The sequence below is a fragment of the Miniopterus schreibersii genome, assembly GCF_964146895.1.
Source record: "Miniopterus schreibersii genome assembly, chromosome: 17".
Taxonomy (NCBI): domain Eukaryota; kingdom Metazoa; phylum Chordata; class Mammalia; order Chiroptera; family Miniopteridae; genus Miniopterus; species Miniopterus schreibersii.
The window spans coordinates 25,952,128-25,972,008 of NC_138117.1; the positions used below are offsets into that span (position 1 = coordinate 25,952,128).

Consider the following 19,881-nt stretch of genomic DNA (forward strand, 5'->3'; position numbering starts at 1 on the left):
AGATGGGGCCACCTACAACTAATGATAGAGAATGCTGTGAAATTGCTAGCATGGCCTTGCTAAAATCACCAATCGAGGCTTTCAAAGGAATTACACACCTCTGCAAACCTTAGCCTCTCTGACTTTAGCATGGAGATAGCAATCTGAAGCTCATATTTAATTCCTACTTGGGCAAATGGGGCTCATTCACCCAGAATAACACTTTCTTCAACTCTGCCAACACAGGGAGACATTGTGCGGCAGGAGAGAAATGTGAGAAACCCAACCTCGGGGAGTCAGTGTCTCGGGATCACCGAAGGAAAGGTAATAAAAAGGTGCATTCAACAGAGAAAACAACCACACTTTTCATTTCAGGTTTCTGCAGAGCTCCAGCTAAAATAATACAGAGAAGCAAATACCAAACTTTGTCATGCAAAAAATTCAAAAATCAAATTAAATCAATATTTCATCTTTTACAGCTTAGGAACCTAAAAGAGTTTTCTACAGCCTGGCAATGGCACCACAGAGGGCACAACAACACGAAATATGAAATGCAAAAACCAGAGCGTTTACTTCCGTTTTCACTGGCTCTGGGAAACAAGGTGAAACAGCAAAAGCTTTAAACAAGTTACTGCAAAAGAAGAGGGGAAGAGACCCTTGTAGAGAAATTTTATAAGAGAATAATAGGAACTTATTAACTTTCTTAGTGATCAAAACAAACTGCAAACTAAGACCTGGGTATTGAGTTACAGGACTTGCTTTCCATTCAGAGACGCAAGGCCTAGAGAGGTGGGCCAGTGCCAAGAGCAAAACCCTCTTAGGAGGCCCTTCAGGCGAGATCCATTTTCTGTCAGCAGTTTTCAACTTCTCCCCTTTCCATTGTTGTCCAAACTGGGCAGCTCATAGAGCTTTCCCATCTCCCACCGAGACAGTTAGGGTCATTACATCCACTAAGAGCTGAGCCGCAAAAGCCTCACAATGTTACCCTCCCCCTTGGAGAAGTAAGCAGATTTTCAAAACTCTATTTATTGGGGGGGACATTTAAGACAAACTTCTACACACCTAAACTGTACTGGTTAAACTGTCATTGCCCCACAAGGGCCAGGTGGAAATTTTGCTCATTAAAAACCAGGTTAACTCTGCCAAGTTTATAAGAAGGACCAGAGCAGCCACTTAATAAGCACAGTCAGCTCACTAACAGAATGTGCTGTGTTTCTTTTTCTTGTTTTATTTACAGCTTCATTGAGCTATGATTCACATGCCACACAATTCACCTACTGAAATGAGTGTGCAATTCAATGTTTTTTAGTATATTCACAGAGATATGCAACCATCATCACAATCATTTTTAGAACACTTTCATCACCCCATAGGTATCACACCCAAGCCTCTCCCTCAGCCCTAGATAACCATACTTTGTGGTTTTCAAGATATAAGTTCTGTACTTATTTTGTTAAATGTATTCCTAAGTATTTCACTCTCTCATACTAGTATAAATGGAATTGTTTCCTTAATTTCATTTTTAAATTGTTCATTGCTAGTGTATAAAAATACAATTGATTTTTGGATACTAATCTTTTTTTTTTAATTTATCTTTATTGTTGAAAATATTACAGATGTCCCCTTTTTTCCCCATTAACCCCTTCACCCCCACCCACTCCTCACCCCAGGCCTTCACAACACTATTGTCTCTGTCCATGGGTTATGCATATATGCATATAAATTCTTCGGTTATTCTCTCCCCAACCATCCACCCACCCCCACCTTCCCTCTGAGATTCGTCAGTTTTTTCCATGCTTCAATGTCACCGAATCTATTTTGTTCCTCAGTTTATTATGTTCTTTAGATTCCACATATAAGTGAGATCATGTAATATTTGTCTTTCTCTGCCTGGCTTATTTCACTTAGCATAATATTCTCCAGGTCCATTCATACTGTCCCAAAGGGAACAACATTCTTCTTCTTTACAGTTGCATAGTATTCCCTGGTGTAAATGTGTCACAGCTTTTGTATCCGCTCATCTACTGACGGGCACTTGGGCTGTTTTCCAGATCTTAGCTATTGTAAATTGTGCTGCTATGACATAGGGGTGCATAGATTCTTTCTGATTAGTGTTTCAGGATTCTTAGGGTATATTCCTAGAAGTGGGATTGCTGGGTCAAAAGGCAGTTCCATTTTTAATTTTTTGAGGAACCTCCATGCTGTTTTCCATAGTGGCTGCACCAGTCTGCATTCCCACCAGCAATGTACCAGGGTCCCCTTTCTCCACATCCTGGCCAGCATGTTATTTGTTGATTTGTTGAAGGTAGTCATTCTGACAGGTGTGAAGTGATACCTCATTGTGGTTTTAATTTGCATCTCTCTGATGATTAGCAAAGTTGGGCATTTTTACATATGCCTCTTGGCCACCTGTGTGTCCTTTTTGGAGAAGTGTCTATTCAGGTCCTTTGCCCATTTTTTAATTGGATTGTTTGTCTTCCTCTTGTTGAGTTGTATGAGTTCTTTGTACACTTTGGAAATTAGCCCCTCATCAGATGTGGATAGTAATCTTGTACCTTAAAACCTCATTGACCTCACTTACTAGTTCTAATAATTTTTAGTGGATTCCATAGGATCTTCTCCATATAATATCACATAATCTATAAATGGAGATAGTTTTACATCTTCCTATCTAGCATGGGTGGCTTTTATGTCATTCTCTTGTCCAACTGCCCTGGCTGGAATCTCTAGTGCCAGGGTGAATGGAAGCGGCAAGAGTAGGCATCTTTGTCTTATTCCTGATTTAGGGGCAAAACATCCAGTCTTTCACCAATGAGTATGATGTCAGCTGTGGGTTTTCTGTAGATGCTCTTTGTTGCATTCTGTTTTCAATCTTCAAGCATTTCAATAGTAGTAGAGCTAAAGTTCATTTTGCTATTTACAAATGTGTTGTTTATTACTTTCAGAAAACTTACAAAAATATATAATGTTTAAAACATATATTTGATTTAGCATAAAACATTTATTGAGTACCTACCATGTGCTGAGCCCTGTACTAAACTCTGGAAATATATGGTGAAGAAAGCTGACAAAATTCGTACCTACATTAAGTTTACAATCTACTGTGGGGGAAAATAGACAATACGTAAATCAATGACTAAGCAAATAGTACTAAATGTTAGAAGGTGAAAAGCACTAGAGAGAAAAGTCTTTAGCCCAGCAAGAGAAATCAGGAGCTCTGGAAGGAGTGGTCTTTTTAATGAGGGATACTGGGTTAGGTCTTTCTTCTGGAGCAAGAGTGGACAAGATTTTTTTGTGTTTTTTTTAAAGAGCCAGATCATAAATATTTTCCACTTTGTGGGCCAGACGGTGCATGTTACAACTATTATTGTAGTGCTAATGTAGTCATGGAGTTGTGTAAACAAATAGGCATGACTGTGTTTCAATAAAATTTGATTTACAATAATAAGCAACAGGCTAAATTTGGCCCAACACCCCTATTCTAGAGTAAGAAGTTGGCTTACCGCCACCTGGAATACAGACTACATTTCCCAGACTCCCTTGCAACTAATGTGGCCATGTGGTAAGTTCTGGCCAATGCAATGTAAGCAAAAGTGGTACAGTGGTGCCTCGGTTTATGAAGTCTCCGTTGACGAACATTTCGGTTTATGAACACCGTAAACCCAGAAGTAAATGCTTCTGTTTTCGAACATGCCTCGAAAGTCGAACATGCCACATTCCACTGAAGGCAAGATCCTGAGGCCCAGCTGTGGGCTGTGGATCCCTCGGTTTTCGAAAGTTTCAGAACTCGAACGGTCTTCTAGAACGGATTGCATTCGAAAACCCAGGTACCACTGTACATCCATCCATGCCTTTCTTCTTTCTGTCATCCTGCTGCTTGGAATGTGAAAGGCCCATGGAACCTGCTGGACCTCTCCCTTGGACCAGAGGACAACAGTCCATGATGAAGCAGTTCTGTGCTGACTAGTTCCAGATTTTTTGTGAAGAACAAATAATCATTTATTTTGCTTAGGCCTCTGTTACTATGACACTCTAATCTCAAAAAAAAAAAAAATGTAATCCTAAATTAACACAGGAGCTCAGAGATTATCCCTTCAATTCCTTCATTTTATAGATGACCAAAAAAATTTAAAAAGTAAATAAAAATGAGGCTTTGTAAAGATGCCTCACTTGGCTTAACTTGGATCAATGGCTAGTCCCAAGCAAGGCCTAGATTCTTATGTGTTCAGAATCTACATCCAATGCTTTTTCTACATTCCTATGAGGCTAACACTCTCATAAACACTCATTTAAATTACAAAGATTTGTTATTTTCTTTGTGTGATTTTTTTTCAACCATTTAAGCAACTTGTTTTCCCCGGAAATGGGTGCTCAGTTTTATTCTAAAAGTAAAAGGAAAATTACTTTTTATTTATAGAAACTTGCTTTAGAGTTAATTCTTCCAAATCCTATTTCTTTCAGAATGGGAAGTGTTTTAGACTAATTTTCCACCTAAAGCAGCGGAAAACTCAGAACTCCTTTCAAAGAATCTTACCTATGGTTGTCTTGATTCATGAGGTACACACCTCGAAATAAATACTGTGGTTAAAGGTTAAATGTTAGAGCACGCTGACTTCAACTTTAACCAAAATTAACAGCAATAATCTAAAATCATACGAGGGAAATAAATCTTTATAGTTTTTTCAAAGCACATTCATATCAATTATTTAATTGAGCAATAAAACAGCCTTGTGAGCAGGTATTTCTGCTTATACAGATAAGGAAAGGGACTTGGGGAAAAGAAAATGACAATATAATCATCATGACAAATGTGTAGAGTACTTTAAGTCTTAAAGCATTTACACCTAATCTTATCCCTTAAGATGGGGTACTGTATATCCCCATTTTCCATAAAATTAAGCATTAAGGAAAATAAGACACAGGACTGATATCATCAAACTAATAGAGCAGAGCCAGACACAAATCTGAATTCCAAGCCAAAGTTCTTTCAGGTCTGAGACAAGAAATCTACTACTTGAATTCCAAATCCATTGTTCCTTCTAAAGCTGAAACCTAGTCTCTTAACTCCTGCTTAATTTTTCCAATTAGTTACACTGTCTTAAAAAACAAACTAAAACCTTCAATTAAAAAAGGCTTAGCCCGGCCAGGCGTGGCTCAGCGGTTGAGCATTGACCTAGGATCCAGGAGATTGAGGTTCGATTCCTGGTCGGGGAACATGTCTGGGTTGCAGGGTTGATCCCCAGTCAGGGGCATGCAGGAGGCAGCAGATCAGTGACAACTCTTTCATCATTGATGTTTTTATCTCTCTCTCTTCCTCTCCTTTTCTCTCTCTGAAATCAATAAAGATATATTTTTTAAAAAAAGGCTTAAACTTGTTAACATTGTGGCGGGGGTGTAAATGTGTGTATGTGTGCATAAAAGTATGTGTATGTAGTGTGTGTGTGTATTTCTGATAGCCAATATTTTATTTACTTCTTCCTTACATCCCTCAAAAAAAGGATTTGAGATGGAAGGATAATTTTTAAAAACACATGAACAGGATTATGAACTAGTGGAAAAGGTAACTGAGAAGAATTGCATCATCTCTTTCTTCTGTATTCATGACATTATAAGTTCTTCTTTGTTACCATTTCAGCCTTGCTCTCAGAGAGTTATTTATGCAATCGATGGGTCGGTAGTTGTGGTTACAAGATATAAATATTTTATATATGTAGGTCAGCAGACTGTCAATTTGTACTTAAAACTTTTGTTTATTTGAACAGAGTCATTGGCATTATTTAAAAAGAAAAGAAAACTACTTTATAAGTTGCCTCAAATATTGTGGAAGCATCAGGTACATTTTTGGTGCTAACAATAGATGTCTTTCTCATCTTCAGATCAGATTTCCAAGAATCTCAGAACAAGATGCCAGTGGAAATTTTGTGTTAATATAGCCTATCTGCCCTGTGGAGAATTTTGCTCTATGCTGTGCACCCCCAGCCTGTCTAGGGTCATAACCTAGGGATACTATGTCCATTCCCTGAACTCACTGAGTGATTACTGAGTGCCTACCATGTAGTAAACTATTCTGATGGGCATTATGGTGTGTATGCAGATGAATGAAAGAGTTTTAATAGAGGAAATAAAACAGAACAAATAGTGTGGACTGGCTTCATATTATGGAGAGCTTTGAGTCCCTTGTAGAAGAACTTTAGGATCAACCAATAATTAATAGAAAATATGCAAACTAATTTTTTAAAAGAAAGGCTGCTGCAATCCTGCTAGTTTCAATAGGATTATCATTTTACGGAGTTCTGTTTGATTGAATAGATACTCAGATACTGTGATATTTTTTAGTGCCTTGGTATATGCTGCTGTTTCTAAGAAGCGTGGTGAAATTGCCCTAAACCAGTGATTTTCAACCTTTTTCATCTCATGGCACACATAAACTAATTACTAAAATTCTGTGGCACACCAGAAAATATTTTTTCCCCCATCTGACGACAAAAATAGGTATAACTTTGATTCATTTACACCAGATGGCTATCTTCGTGTTTGGCTGTTGTTTTTCCATTTGCCAATCTAAGGGGAAAGAGGTCAGTGCCCCTGACAGAACAGTCAGGTATTGCATGTTTTAAAATTTCTTGCAGCACCAATTCAAAGTCACTGCCTTAAACAATTGAGCACCAATCCTTTTTATTTCAGGGGGGGGGGGGGCGGTGCAGGAGGCAGCCGATCAATGAGGACTCTCTCATCATTGATATTTCTATCTCTTTCTCTCCCTCTCCCTGAAATCAATAAAGATTTTTTTTAAATAACAAAAACAACTATATACAAATTGTTCCTTACACAGGTAAGAGAAGTATACACCTATAATGTTTCTAAATATATTTACTTAATCAGAAAACCAACATGTTATATTCATCTCTATTGCAAAGAGAGATATGGGGAAAATTTTTAATACAATGACTTGAAAAAATTAACTATTAGCCTGAAATGCAATCAGTCTAACAGTAACAAATTCAAATGTCCTACCTTCTGGCCACAACAGGAATTTGAACCTGGCAGTAAAGCAAATCTTCTGTGGTCCATCGTGAGATGGTTCAGGTTACAAAAGAACATTACTTCAACTTCTAAAAGTGTCTAAACACATGGTTCATTATTTAGTTGGAAAGAGTAAAGTACTTCCTGCCAGTGTGGTAATAACCGTACCCTGGCCATACTTAAGGGCCAAGATATTCATTAGCTCTGGATGTGATATTCATGAGTTAACAGAAAGCATCTCTGAGGAAATGGCAGATGGTGGCATGAGCTGGGGGGTCACAACAGTTTGTCTCTAGACCCAGGATGCCACTACCCATGAGGATATGGTTCCTTCAAATAGTGTCTGTACCTTTATTTACTTACCTATAAAATTAGAATAATATTATACTCTGTCCCCTATTTTCCTCCCTTCCAATAATAATCCTGAGTCTCCTGTCCTATTATAAAGGACGAAATATTCGATGAATAGAGAAGAAAGTCAGGGTCATTCTCATTAATAATTAATATTTATGTTGTTCTTTACATTTAATAAGTAATTTTTAACTTTTTAAAGCTCCACCAGCCCTGTAAAATGAATATGATTACACCATTTTACAGCTGGTAAAACTGAGACCAGAGAAATTAGCTAACCCACCCAAGGTTACATCGTGAATAGATGGCAGAGGCGCTCTTGAACCCAGACCTTCTGGCTCTAAAATAAGTAACATTTCTCTTACAAAATGTTGGCTCACTACAAAGCAGGTAAGGATCACCTTACTTAAGTAGGGCATGGGCCTGCTAAAATGGGACCATGCTTGGTAAAAAGTTTCTGAGTTCTCAAAGGAGATATTTAATCATCAAGCTACCTCGCTCCTTGGTAGGCCCTCCAAAAAAAGCAAAAAGTGGAGCAATTCAACCTCATTCCATCACAGGCACCAACGGAAAAAAGAATCTATATATATGATATTTAAACTGCCAGGAAAAGGTATTACATATATCTCAAGTAAAATGGTAAGACAATGACTACAATGCCTAGAAAAAGAGATTGCTCACAAAAATCAAAGGATTTTCAAGGTTGACAAGGAGAGGACGACAGTGGGATGTTTGTTAGTTGATCTTTGGTGAAAGGTCATCTACTTCAATCCCTCATTCCAAAGATGAGACTGTGGGCCAGAAAGATAAATGTTTACATTCCTTCATTCATCAGATCTACTGGATGTTTCTTGGATGTTGACTTAACGAAGGACATGATGCACTTTGTAGCAGAAATGCTCCTACTCTGTTCCTGACATTTCATTCTTTCCCCAGAATTTTCAGTCCTTTCGAAAAGCTCTCTAGCCCTGGCTGGGTGGCTCAGTTGGTTGGAATGTCATCTCGTACACCAAAGGGCTGCATGTTCAATTTCTGGTCAGGGCACAAACCTATGTTGGGGGTTTAGTTCCCACTCAGGGTGCTTACAGGAGGCAACTGATCAATGTTTCTCTCTCACATCAATATTTCTCTTTCTCTATCTCTCCTCAAAAAACAATAAAAACATATCCTTGGGTAAGGATTAAAAAAGAAAAAGAAAAGCTCTCTATTATTCTCAACTCAACTTTTATACATAAATGAATCCTGCTCTGTGACTAAGGCTCTCAAGAGTCTCTGGGCCATTCTGAACATCAATGATCATCAAGGGACGATGAATGTAGATGCAGAAATCTGGAGAAAACTGGATTGAATGTCCTCTGAGCCTGAAAATCCCTTATAAGTGATGTTTGACTTTTTTTTCTGTGTGTGTGTGTGCCTGTGCACATGTGTGCACATGGAAAACAAATCCCAGACATGAGTACTGTGTTATCAATCGTCAAAGATGAGTGAAACAAAAACAGTTCATCTAATTGAGAGATTTGGTCAACTGACATTTCACTGCACCAAGCTTCAAATATATGAAATTATAACACTTAAAGTGTTTCCCCACCCCAAGAGTTGTGAAAAATAGACATATTTGAGGTAGAAAAATAAATTAATAAATCGAAGATATAAAGATTTAACCCTCACTCCACACTGATTCAGCTGAAATCACACTATAAATGTGTTACCCTTAAAGCAATTGCATTTTATCATTTATATTAAATCTCCAGGCCTCCTTCAGTGCAGAGGAAATAACCCCTCAGCCCTTCGCATAATCGTCTCCTGCCTCGTCTCTCATTTTCCCGCTTCATGTTAGCCACACTCCTTTTCTCTCTTCTTACTCTTCTAGTCCATTTCCCTGATGCTCTTTCCTGTGAACGTTTCACATGTCCTAAGTCCTAGCTTCACTCTTCTGCCTTAGATTCCTTTTCCTGAGAGTGTCGCATAAAGTGGATATTGCACGTGTCACTAGTCTCTCCTTCCTAAACACTGCTAACACAACACCTGCATTCCCTCATTTAATCCTTACAGCCTCTGACTCTCACAGAAGTTCATGAACTTGTTCAGGAACACAAGCAGCCTACTAGGATCACCATACTGTAAGGTCCTTCAGGATAGGACCCCTCTGTGTTTTCATTATGACACAGTGCCAGGCTAATAGCAGCAGCCTTATAAATATTTGTGCATGGATGGATGAATGGATGAGTGGATGGATGGATGGATGGATGGATGGATGGATGGATGGATGGATGGATGGATGGATGGGTGGATGGGTGGATGGAGAGGAAGAACAAGAATTTCAACAAGATATGTCTTCCTCCAAAACAGATCCTCTTAAATACTGTACCATATGTCTTTAGTGAAATAAAAATTCTAAAATGTAAGCAACTTCTCTGAGGACCAGCTCAATCTATACATTATGGACTGTATTATGGTTTTCTGGGGGTACAGTTTACCAAAACTGCTCTATACGCCTCAGCTTCATCAACCCTACACTGGATAGAGAAGGGCCTCCACTGTAGTATTGTGGTGAGGACTTCACAGAAGGACAAGTTCAGAGGGGAAGGCCAACAAAAGTCACCTGCTTTTACCATCATGGCACAGGCTCAGAGTGAAGGAAAGACTCTGATTTGATTTGAATTCCCAAAAGCTATATAGATTTTTCAAAGTGCTTCCAGAAAGATTTTCTTTTAACAATCTGATGGTAAATACTAATGAGTTCTTTAATATGAAATGACTTAGACAGATCAAGATATGTGTCATTATAGCAAAAGAATGGAGACAACCCAATGGCCACCAGTAGGGAACCAAATAGATTATGACACACAACAGAATGCTATGTAGCTGTAAAGAAACGAACAAGATTTCTGATGCTGCTCCAGAGCAGAGCAGAGGGGACATTATATCAACTGTGGGGTAAGACAGGGGAAGTACTAATGTAAAAGACTGATGTATATAATATAAATATATTGCATACATAATACACATATTAACTTACATATTCAAAAAGAAACAGGAGGAATGAACTAATAAAATTCTACCTATAGAAGGAGAGAGAGAAAAGCAGGATGGAAGCAAGGCCTCCCTGAATATCCTTCACTCTGTGGTTTTGATTCTCAAATCATATAAATGTCTTACACAACTTAGAAAACAAATTTAAGTTTAAAATATAAAAACAAAGTAAGCCCTGAAAACTGGAAATAAATGAAAGCAAACAAACTCCACATCATATCAGGTTGTGGGCATAGCCCAAACAGAAAAGAATTATTTCAAATAAGTTTAGGTCCCAGTATTTTGCATATCCATAAGAGAGAGCCTCTGGACAAAAAGAACCGTAAACAAGTCTAAAACTGAATTTCATATTTCATAGTAATCATAAGATAGTTGATTTGACAATATTGTACACACACACACACACACACACACATATGTATGCTTATAAAGTAATTATGTTTAAGTCCTTAGGGAAAAAAAGATTTTCAGCATTAGAGCAAAGAGATATAATATAATAGCAAAGAAATAATAACCTCTAATCTTAAATTTGAAGCAGAAATATCAATATAAACTCAAGATTTGTTTTCTCTTATTAACAAAAGTCTTAGAAACAATGACAACCTTGTAGCAATGAGCACCCCTAGTCTCCAAATACCATTTCCTCTCAAAGGAACCAGGGTTCCCTGAGAAATATGACTGGCCCCAGCTCTAGGGCAGGAAACATGAAAAACAAGTCACTTTTGTGACTCCAGAAACCACAAAGACTACTGAGGCAGTGCTGAAGGACACAGGAGCTAACGTGAAGGGCTCCCAGTGGCCAAAGACTGGACATCTGGAGCGTTGAAAAGAACAATGACTGCAAAGGATTAACGCACATCACGCATAAATAGCCGTGAGTTCATATTATTAATTTTTTAAATATATTGGTTACTATACAAATTTGCTACAATATCAATTTTTACTCTAAAATTGGTAAATGAAGGGAAAGAATCACAAAAGAAATAATAATCATTCGGATAACTGGGCAAACAGGAGGCTGGTCATTTGGTGAATGGACTTAGGGCAAGTCAAAGAAAGCGCACAAGAGAGCTTCGTGTTGCGCTGGGACATGAGCCTCCCTGCCCAACACCCCCTGGCTGTCTCCTGCTCCTGAAGTTCCTGCTGTTTTTACTCCCTTGGCCAAGACTAAAATAGCCCCTCCTTACAACTTCATTTGAATGTATTACTTCGCTTAATAGGTGGGATTTTACAAAATGCCTTCAAATTACCACTCAAATTAGACTGAGAAAAAGTTTGTTTTAATTCAGAAAGCTTAATGAAACTTTTTAATTCCTCCTTCAGGGCTCTGTCCATCATTATCTTAGGCTTTCCCAAATATAAACTTCAAAACAAACTGCTTTTTTTTGCCAAAACAAGCCGGTCATAGCACATGCCCAGGTTGCGGGTTCGATCCCCAGTAGGGGGCGTGCAGGAGGCAGCCAATAAATGACTCTCATCACTGATGTTTCTATCTCTCCTTCTCCCTCTCCCTTCCTCTCTCTGAAATCAGTGAAGACATATTTTTTTAAAAAAAATACAAATCTCTCTGCTCAGAGAGTAGAGTCAGCTGATAAAAATTCAAAACTTCAATCTGGGCTTTAAAATGAACTCTCACCCTTGTTTAATCTTACTGTGACTGACAGGCCACCCTCTGCTCCTAATCAATCTGAGTATCTCTTGACTACTATTATTTCTTATCAATCTGGAAGGGAAGAGTATGTGAGCTGGGATTAAAAATCAGGAGACTATCAAACCTTTTATAAATTGCACTGGCAATGATCCCCCAAAATTGCTGATGACAAAACCAGAATGAAATTGGCACTTTGTGATTCTGCTCCCGTGCTCCTGATGTTGGAATGTGGGATGAACAATTCCATGAGTTAGCTTTATTCAGTCCTGCTCTCTCTTCACCAAGGGGGCCGCACTCAGTGGCTACTGCCTTGACCCCTCCACTGTGGAATTCTTCAGCCAAATATCCCAGGGCCAGGGGAATGCTTTACTCCACTTTTCCACAAGGAGTTGTCTATCTCGCCTCTGCCTCTATAGTAAAGAGATGGCCTAGTTTATATGTGTTTATTATGCATCAGTTCCTACCTAGCTTGGCACCGTATCACTGCCCCAACAGAGCAAAATGGTACATTTGGAGGGAAGTGGAGGCTCAAGACAGCGCTGCTCCTTGGTCAGTATGGAACAGGACACAGAAGATGGACTAGCAATGTTCCCCAATATGCATCCTGAGGAACACTGTTCATGAGAAAGGTGCCTCTTTCTCATGAGTGGATTTTATGTCAAACAAATTTGGAAAAGACTGTAGGCTGAAACTTCCTCTGGCAGTTTCATAATGCACATTAGCATATTAAAGGTTGTGATAAGTCCTGTAGCAAAGGACTCTATTATACTTTGTTTAACTCAACAAGTTTCAAATTTATTTGGCTATAAACCTTCTTTTCAGTAACACTTTTAAATTTGGGAAATACTTGAAACTACATATAACAGCTATGCGGCTCTTGGTTTCCCTATCTAAGAAATGTTGCTCAATAAAAGGTTAGTGTAAGAATTAAACTAGAAATGGGACGTTAAGATTTTCTGACAACCAAACTGTAACCTATCAATTTTACCTTAATATACAAAAAACATTTTTGAAAAGCAAGAGAAAAAAACATATTTTTATGTCACAATTAGTACAATGGTCCACAGCAGTATACTCTTTATTAAAAACAACTTCCTATCATGGACCTGCAACCAATTGTGTATGTCTTGATGCGCAAAGTGAAAGACATGAGAGAACAAAGTGATTACCCAAATATTTCACGTCAACATTTTCTTTCTACAATAATATAATTTTGCCTGTTAATTTTCAGATAATTGATGCTTGCTGGGTTTGGATATAGACATAGAGAAGAAAGTGGGAGCAAAAGTCATTGGAAAAGTTATTGTAATTCTTCACTTAACTGTTTAAATATAGTTTAATATATTGAGCCTTCAGTAGATACAATCATTCACTATCTTTGAAACCACTAAGAAAATATCTAGAATATCATATGATATAATACACTAAAAATTCCCCCAATATTTGAGAAATAATGTTCTTACATTTCTGAGCACCCAGTTTACTAAGAAAAGATTTAAGCACTAAGGTACATGTATCAAAGCCTCCTAAAAATCGGTTTTCCCAGACATAAAATAATTTCTAAAACAAAACTCATAGATTTTCTTTCTACATTCAAGCATCTCCAGTAATCCAATTAAAATCTGTTAACATTTATAAAAGGAGAGTCCTAATACCATAGAACTGACCTATATTTCAAATTATCAATGTTCAAACACCTAACACTTTAAGACTCATGCCAACCCATAAAAAGATTTATTCAGATTTACACTTGAATGCCATTGCCTATTTCATTCATTTTAACTCAGAACCATAACAACATAAATAAATGCAAAGTTCAAATAGGGGACATCTGTAATACTGTCAACAATAAAGATAAATTAAATAAATAAATAAATAAATAAATAAATAAATGCGAAGTTCTCTCTTTCCAAAACACAGTTCGTAAAATTGTCACACAGTGATAAAATCTGGATCAAAGAAAACATTCAAAGACTTCCTCCTCGTGAAACCTGGGGGGAAGTTATCTGCTAATGAACTTATTTCACATTTTGGTGTTAGAATCAACGCTAGTTTTCTTCACTCACTGCATTTTAGTTTAGTGGTCGAAAATGATCATGTTTTGAAGGAGCTCTCACGGCGGTGCCTTACCAGTGTAGATGCTGGCATTGGAAGCCGGAATACCAAACTGTGACTCGATGAACTTGGGAATGAAGGTAATGAAAGCAGTTACAATGGCACTCTCAGCTGTGTATGACAAACTCACAAAAAGGAATGTCATGTTGCTTAAGATCCTGACAGCTGCTCTTGGTAGGTCTACAAAATGACAAAAATGACAAATGAATGTTATAAACAAGGGATGGAAAATAAAATAAAACTGAATTGTTTTTGAAATGAACTGGAAATAGCCATTCAGCAATATTTGAGACTATTGAATTATAAATAAAAATAGAAAAACCTAATGACCGATTAGAAATTATCCCCCTTATTAAATAGATTTGGGTTTGTTTGTTTTTAATTCTCAACTAGGATAAAGAAATTTAATAAATATTTTTAAAGCATACCCATACACAAATATCCTTGCAAGAAGTATCCAACCTATGATTCTTATTTCCAAAACTATTTAAAATAAATTGTTTGCATTTTTATTTATTAAAACAATGTTATTCTTTGTTAAAACTCCAAGGTCTACTAAATGTGTAAAGAACCTGAGATATAATCCTAAATTACAGTTTCCACTTCACCCAACTAACACTTCCCTGAGAAAATGACTTCTGGGTTGCCGTCTCCCTGGCACCCACAGCAGAGGAACTGACACATGATGGGAGAGCTTATCTTCCAGCCTCTGGAAATAATACAGCTAAGAGGACACATGGGATAAGGCCACCAGGCCAGACACTGCCAGGGACTTTGGAACAAAGAGAAATGATCTACAAAAGAGCAGGACAGCCCAGAGGTGGGGGATCAGCACCTGCCCAGCTGCCTCTTAAGGAAGAGAGAAATCCATTCCTCGACTGTAGGCATTTATTCCATAGAACTTGCCAAATATATGCTTTGAAACGTATGCACAAGTATTTTCATGTCAGCATATTTATAGCCTATTCACAGGAATTTAAAACTTAGGAAGGCATTGTTTATAACTGTAAAATTTGGGGGGGAAATACCTAAAAGTCCATCAATGGGAAGTGTTTAAGTTATGGCACAGCCATATAATAAAATATTATGCAGTAATTAAACCTGAAACAAGCTATACATACTGGCATAAAAGGAACTCCAAGAAATATTGTATTAATGAATAAAGCCAGCTGCTACAGAAATATATATGTGTGTGTGTGAATATATATAACATATTTATATATTATATATTTTATATAATATTTTATATATTTTTATATAATATTCACTTTTATATAAAAATGAAAAGCAAACAAACCAAAAATGTATTTATATGCAGTCAAATGTATAGATCTCAATATATATAACACCAAGAAATTCTGTGAATGGGAATAAGATTGGTAAAGAGGAATAAAAGGAAATTTTTGTGTATATAGTTTTGTGGGGTTTTTTGCATGTTTATAATGTAAATTAACTCACATTCACAAAATGTTTACATACCTTCATGGAAATGGTAAGCTGCATTATTTTTTACATATACAGTCAATCATCTCAGTTATCAGAACAGTTATCTTATGCTATGATGTAATAAAATCATTTCATAAAAATTAAGTAACTATCGTGATTAAAGTTATAATTTATAGCCTATTCACAGGAACTTAACACTTAGGAAGGCAAGACTATTGCTATATCATTTTTCAATGTAAATTAATTTTCATGTTCTACATCTTAATTTAATTATTTAAAGTTTAAAGGAACATTTTAAAAGAAAAATTAAGATGCAAACTTAATTTTAACATGGGAAAACACATCAGAAAAAACTATAATCAGAGTACATCATAAAATTGCCCAATGTTCTCTTGTAAAGACTGCAAATCAAAATGTCGTATCCAAACTTTAAAAATTAGAAAGTAAGATTTCATATCAACATTTAAAGATTCAGCTGCTATATTAAGTTTAGCTGTTATATAAAAAAGCCAATGTGTTAAATCCAAAACATCTGGGAAAAATATAAAATAAATTATTTTAATCCAAGAAGATAACATGTATCACATGAATATTTTAAAAGATACTATTTATATAAAACTGGTTTTTCTTTTATACCCATTTGGCATGATAAAATAACCTTCTAATTTCAAAGGTAACTAAAAATACATGTGATGTTTCTCTCTTCTCTTTCATTAAACAAACAAACAAAAATGCTGCTATTTAAGAAGAATTTAGCCTAAGTTCAGACTTTCAACAACTTTAACTCAGCTTCCTTGTTTGCCACCTCCCTCCATCACCTTTGCTGGGCTAACTGTTAGCCTCATGCTTAGGAGTGGGGGCCAGGTACCCAGGGCTGTGTCTTTAGCCAACAGGGCCGAAGTTTGTTTATATACAAGGGAAGGAAGCAAATAAGTCTAGACATTGAGAATAACAGGAGTGAGTTTAACTGCCAGAGAAAAGAGTTACAAATACAGAAAGGGGACAGTTAGATGTAGGATTGGAACTGAAGGTATTGGTACAAATTCATGAGATTATAGATGATCAATGGATAAATAGATGATAGATAACCAATTTGTGATATATTGTGTGTGTGTGTACATACAGGGTGGGGCAAAAGTAGGTTTACAGTTGTGAGTATGCGAAACACAGTTTAATCTTGTATTATAATTTATTAATTATTGTATTATTTTCCATACAAACAACAATATGTACACATTTCTTAACTCTGTCTGCTGACAGGGCGTAGAATAATCACACCCTGGTAGCAATGAGCCCACCTAGCACCCAGTTCCTGCTTTCTCAATGTCCTTTTCCACCGAACGGAACTAGAACTTCCTGGAGAATTGTCTAACTTCAGAGCTGGGGTGGAGAAAATACAAGATGAGCCTGGAAAATCTTGCTAAACATGAAAGTAAAGAAGTGCTCAAAGAATTATGGGGACATGTCAAAAACACAGAAGACAACATGAAGGATTCCCAGTGGCCAAACGTGGGACAATTTTAGCTCAGTTGATGCTAAAAACGATAAATGAAAGTTTAACTGGAACAAGATGCAGTCAGTCCTCATTACTCACAGATTCAGTCTTTGCAAATTTACCTGCTCACCAGAATTTATCTGTAACTGTAAAAGCAATACTAGCGGCACATGGACATTCAAGGACATGCGCAGAAGGCGAAAACATGGGAGTCACAGGACGCACATTCCTGGCTGCTGTTGCACAAGGCCCTCTTGTTTCAGCTCTCATACTGTAGACAAGCGTCCTTTTCACAACATTGTCACATTTTTTGCATTTTTGTGCTTTTGGTGATTTCATTGTTTAAAATGTCCAGCCACCCCCAAGCATAATGCTGAAATGCTGCGTAGTGTTTCTAAATGCAACAGGCTGGGCCTTGCCATGCAGAGAAAGTGCATGTTAGATAAGCTTCTTTCAGGCAGAAGTTCAGTGCCATTGGCCACGGGTGCAATGTTAATGAATCAGTGACGTATATTAAATAAGGTGTCATTGAACAGAAACACACATAAAGCAGGGTTATGTATTAATGGGTTCCCCATCATGCTGTGGCAGTAATCCAGCCCTGTATTTCCCACGGAGCAATGCTTCAGTCTTGGCTACTTCGGTGCTCGTGGTGACTTTATAGAACACAACTTCTGCAAATAACGAGAATCAACTGTACACAAATTACTTATAAATTATTTATTGCTTTATATTGCAATATACTTTTTAACTTTAGAGTGGAGAAACCAGGCAGATACAATCTCATCGAAGTGAGAAAAGTTCACCTAACTGGTAACAAGGCAAAGTTGCATTGTGTGGCCTGTGTTACAATGCGCTGAGCACAGCATCATTTCGGTGGTATGTCTACAAAAGTGCATAAATCAGGGTGTGACATCATTGAACCCAAGTTGAGCGGTATCTACAAAGCTACTGGCTTATACTTTTTTAAAAGATAAAGGTCATAAAAGACAAAAAAAGATGAGGAACTTATCCAGACTGACAGATGAAAAAGACACCAAAATTAAATACATAGAGTAATCCTGGATTGGATCTTGGACATAAAGGGCACTGTCAAGATAATCAGTGACATCTCAAAGGGGCCTGTGGTCTGGATGACAACACAGGGTCGGTGTGAATTTCCTGACTTTAACGGCTCCCCTGTGGTCACATAGGGGTGTGTCCTTGCACTTAGGAAACAAGTATGAGTGCCCAGGTGAGTATCATGTCTTCAAGCTCTCAGGTGGGTCAAAACATCAGCAGTTGGGAAATTGGGGTGCAGGGTACGCAGGAGCTCTGCGTGCTGCTTCTGTGGCTTTTATGTAAATCCAAAATTATTTCAAAAACACAAAGTTTTAAAACCTAAGTCAGCAAAGAAGTTGCTAAATCCATTCATTTGCATCCAGATACCTAGTTTTTATGCTGCAGGACATAGTTAAGTTTCTTGGTGTCATTTATAATTGCGTCATTGTAAAATCAAAGATGCAGCATAACACATGATGAAGGAGAAATGAAATCATGACAGTGATCACTGAATGCTAAGAAATCCTGCCCTCAGGGCAAGCTGACACTAAAACCACAGGCTGTTAGTATAGTCACAATGGTGTGTAACCACCACCTCTATCTAGTTTCAATATATGTGTTTTTATTGTAAATAAATGTAAGCGTTTATGTTCAGGAATGAGGTTGGAACTCATTTTTATCTTATTCTTTATACTTTACATACTTTCTAAATTTTCTACCATGAGCATGTACTACTTTTATATTCTAAAAACAATCCCCCAAAAAAACCAATTTTAAAGAGGTGTAGCAACTGTTATCCTCCAAGAGGAGTCTTCCCAGACGCAGGAAGCTAACTTAGGTACTCCCTCTTCCTTCAACCTTCCTTAGAATGCACGTCTCCACCTGCATTTTATTATGTCTATTTTCCCTTCAACCTCCCTTAAGGACAAGTACTGTAACTTTTCATATATGTATCCTGAGTTCTTCGTCCTATAGTAGTTGTTCAATAAAAATATTTGTGAAAGAGAAAAAGAAACAAAGAAATAGAGATGTTTTCTTAGGATAGATATTACCAGCCATCTATTTCAATAATTAGAATGATACTTGGGAACCAGTCTCGTCCCTTCCTAAAAGTGCTTTTCAAAGCACATGGGCAGGACCCAAGGTCTCAGCCTCAAAGATGGGGCGAGGGAAGGTGAGATGAACAGAGGAGGGAGCATAATTACATATAATATGGTAATTATATTAGAGTCAGGCCAGGTGAGAGTCTGCACTGACTGTAACACCTAAGTTTTTATATTAATCACATGTATGTTTTTCTCTGTATTTTACAATGTTTTCACATTTTAAAAATCTTGCTGGCTGGGGAGAGACTGGACTACCAATTTTCAGAAATCGCAAGGACTCACGGCTGAGAACACATCTTTTATATGCAAACCGACCAATCCTGAGTCTATAACCCCAACCACCAACTTGTCTAACTCTCACACACCAAGCCAGTATTTCCCCTGCCCTAAATCATCCAGGGCCAGGTCCCAGACCACTAGAGACCACCCCTACAGCCCACTGGAATTATTCAGACTAACTAATCATAAACTGTTCATCTTGCCCTGGACACCTTAATAAAGGCTCTGGCCCCAGCTTCCCCCCAACTCCTGTCTTTTGTTTCCTGACTGAAACCTGGTGCTTCCCCTGTGGCCCTGCATGGCATGGTATGGCCCTTGTACTGGGAAATGTAAGTAATAAATTCTTCTTTCAATGATATTGA

General features: G+C 37.5%; 1 protein-coding gene across 1 annotated transcript in view; it reads right to left on the reverse strand.

Annotated features, from left to right (window-relative positions):
• SLCO5A1 (solute carrier organic anion transporter family member 5A1) overlaps window positions 1-19,881 on the reverse strand; it is a 91,141-nt gene that overhangs the window by 22,251 nt on the left and 49,009 nt on the right. The window contains exon 5 of the mRNA XM_081116464.1: window positions 14,168-14,332. Coding sequence (XP_080972590.1) covers window positions 14,168-14,332 — 165 coding nt within the window. The remainder of the gene's footprint in view (window positions 1-14,167; window positions 14,333-19,881) is intronic.